Source organism: Aplysia californica, unplaced genomic scaffold (assembly GCF_000002075.1).
Source record: "Aplysia californica isolate F4 #8 unplaced genomic scaffold, AplCal3.0 scaffold00420, whole genome shotgun sequence".
NCBI lineage: Eukaryota > Metazoa > Mollusca > Gastropoda > Aplysiida > Aplysiidae > Aplysia > Aplysia californica.
Genome location: NW_004797690.1, coordinates 423,176 through 425,392, shown reverse-complemented (window position 1 = coordinate 425,392; position 2,217 = coordinate 423,176). Strand labels below are relative to the sequence as shown.

Sequence of the window (2,217 nt, the reverse complement as noted above, 5' to 3'; positions counted from 1 at the left end):
TATCGTTTCATTCATTCATTTCTTTACCTCCAACCGAAACCCACCCCTACCCGTCCCCTGAACAGCCTTGAGAATGCGAGGAATAACCCTCCTCTATTTGGCAAGGTGGAAGCTCTCCCCCTTCAGTGATGTAAATTGTGTCAATTATGTCGTAAAACACTTATTTACATAAAAGAATTTAAAAAATGATAATACTAGAGTTAAGGGATAGGAACTTGTTATTGCAGTACGAAAATATGTGAGGCATCCCGGTGAATTCAGGCGCTCGTCAAAATGATGAAATCCAAGATATATGGGTATTTTTCTAACAGTTTGGCAATTTTTATCGAATTGTTGTTGTTGTTGTTGTTTGGGTTTTTTTGGTGTTTTTTTTAGCTGAACAGCTTTTATTTCCATTTAATAACACATTTCTGTCAAGATTTAATTGAAAGACGTTGATTAAAGGCACAAAAAAGGTAAACACTCTTAAGCATTGGAAAGTACCAAGCTTTGGCAGCCATTTTCTCCCTTATTCTGAAATCAGGCGACCCCACTTCCTTCAACCGCTAGTATCTTGATTTCTATTACAGATAGATGGGAATTTTTTAATCAAGCCATAGATAAATGAACAAGCTTTAAGATGACACCAATAACTCTACATGCCCAAAAATTGGCGAGCGCCTGATTCCACCACATCGTGACACATATTTAAGTTTACAGCCTCTTTTTGCGTATGCTGTTTTGACACTTTTCATTTGAGGATGTCTCACTCTCTTACTGAGTTTATATTTTCTTCTTTTGTTTTTTCCAGAACTTTGCCGTGCATCTTTCCATCCCGAGAAAAAGTAGATTAGAGGCCCAGATAGACGAGGAGGAGGAGCTCGGCAAGGACGGATCTCCTCCCGTTCTCACCAGCGATGCTCCCGGCAACAACACGGATGTTTCTGGAAATGAAGATAACATAACCCTGTACAACAGCACCTCTCTGGGGAATGACTCGGCGTTCATCCTGCCTCCAGAGTCCTACCCGTCGTCCTCTGTTGACAGTCCGTCGTCGTCTGTTGACAGTCTGTCTTCCAGCGCCATCTCGCCCACAGACCAGCCGTCTGCGGACGATTCGGATAATCCGTCAGCGCCTTTAGGAATTTTCCCACCGCAGGCCATCAACCTCACGTCGAAGCACTTTCTGAATTTCCCTTCGCTGAACCTGTCCTCGAAGGATTTGCTGCAGCCGTTCGCCCGTCGGTTTGGTGCTCTGACGGCTACCACCTCCGCTGTGCCTCCCCCTCCCTCCAACGCGTACGTGATTCTCTTCAGAAATGGCCACCTGTTCCCCGTGATCAAGTCAGATCTGAGTGACCCTGCTTTCCAAAAGGGTACCTGGGCCATTGTCACACCCGTCATAGCCATTTCCTTGGGTGAGTAGCGCACTTCTTTCTTCTTCTCATATCATATTTCTACACTGCTTGGATGTTCTCAGAAATATATTGTCGTAGTGGGTGGTTGGTGGGTGCTCTGGTGTGGTTTGCTCCTTCTTTCCTATCAAACATCTATCGTCCTTATCTCCCCTCCTTCTTTTTTGTGTTTGTTACTCTCTTGAAACACCTCTAATCTCCTGCACTCATATATGACCTTAGTGTGTTGCAAGTGCCGTAAAACACTTACTAAAAAAATATATTGTCATGGTATTTTCCTGTCTCCTAGTCTACATTTGTTCAAGCTCTCTACATAACATGTACACTAAATTTTGTGTTCTTGAGTGTTGCTTGAATGACCAATTTCATTATTACTGTAAAGTGCCTAGAGTTCAATTGGCCAGTGGGCGCTATAGAAGTCTAATTTTCAGTATTATTCCCTATCTGTCGTGGAAGGGAAAGAAATCAAATGAGGTAGTTCTTGATGAAGCCCACGTGGGACGCTCAATGTTAAAAACAATCAGGAAACGACAAATGCTGTTTTTGAGACACCTGAATAGACATAAGGGTCTTGAACATCTAGCTCTCACTGGCATAATTGAAGGCAAGCGAGGCAGGGGTAGGCTCAGAGCAACCTACTTGGGGACCCTGAACAAGTTGGTAATAGGGAAAGATCAGGGAAACGTTAGCCGTTAGCTTTTTTTAAGAGCTTTCGAGCAAAGGAATGAATGGAGAACCATGATTACCAATGTCTGTCACAGATCTGGCTTTGGATGATGATGATTATGATGATTCCCTACCGGAGAAGACTGCGCCCCCCCCC

General features: G+C 43.7%; 1 protein-coding gene across 1 annotated transcript in view; it reads left to right on the top strand.

Moving 5' to 3' along the window:
* LOC101847129 (adhesion G protein-coupled receptor A3) overlaps window positions 1-2,217 on the top strand; it is a gene marked incomplete at its 5' end in the record, with an annotated part of 43,115 nt that overhangs the window by 28,813 nt on the left and 12,085 nt on the right. The window contains 1 exon segment of the mRNA XM_005104451.3: window positions 791-1,397. Coding sequence (XP_005104508.2) covers window positions 791-1,397 — 607 coding nt within the window.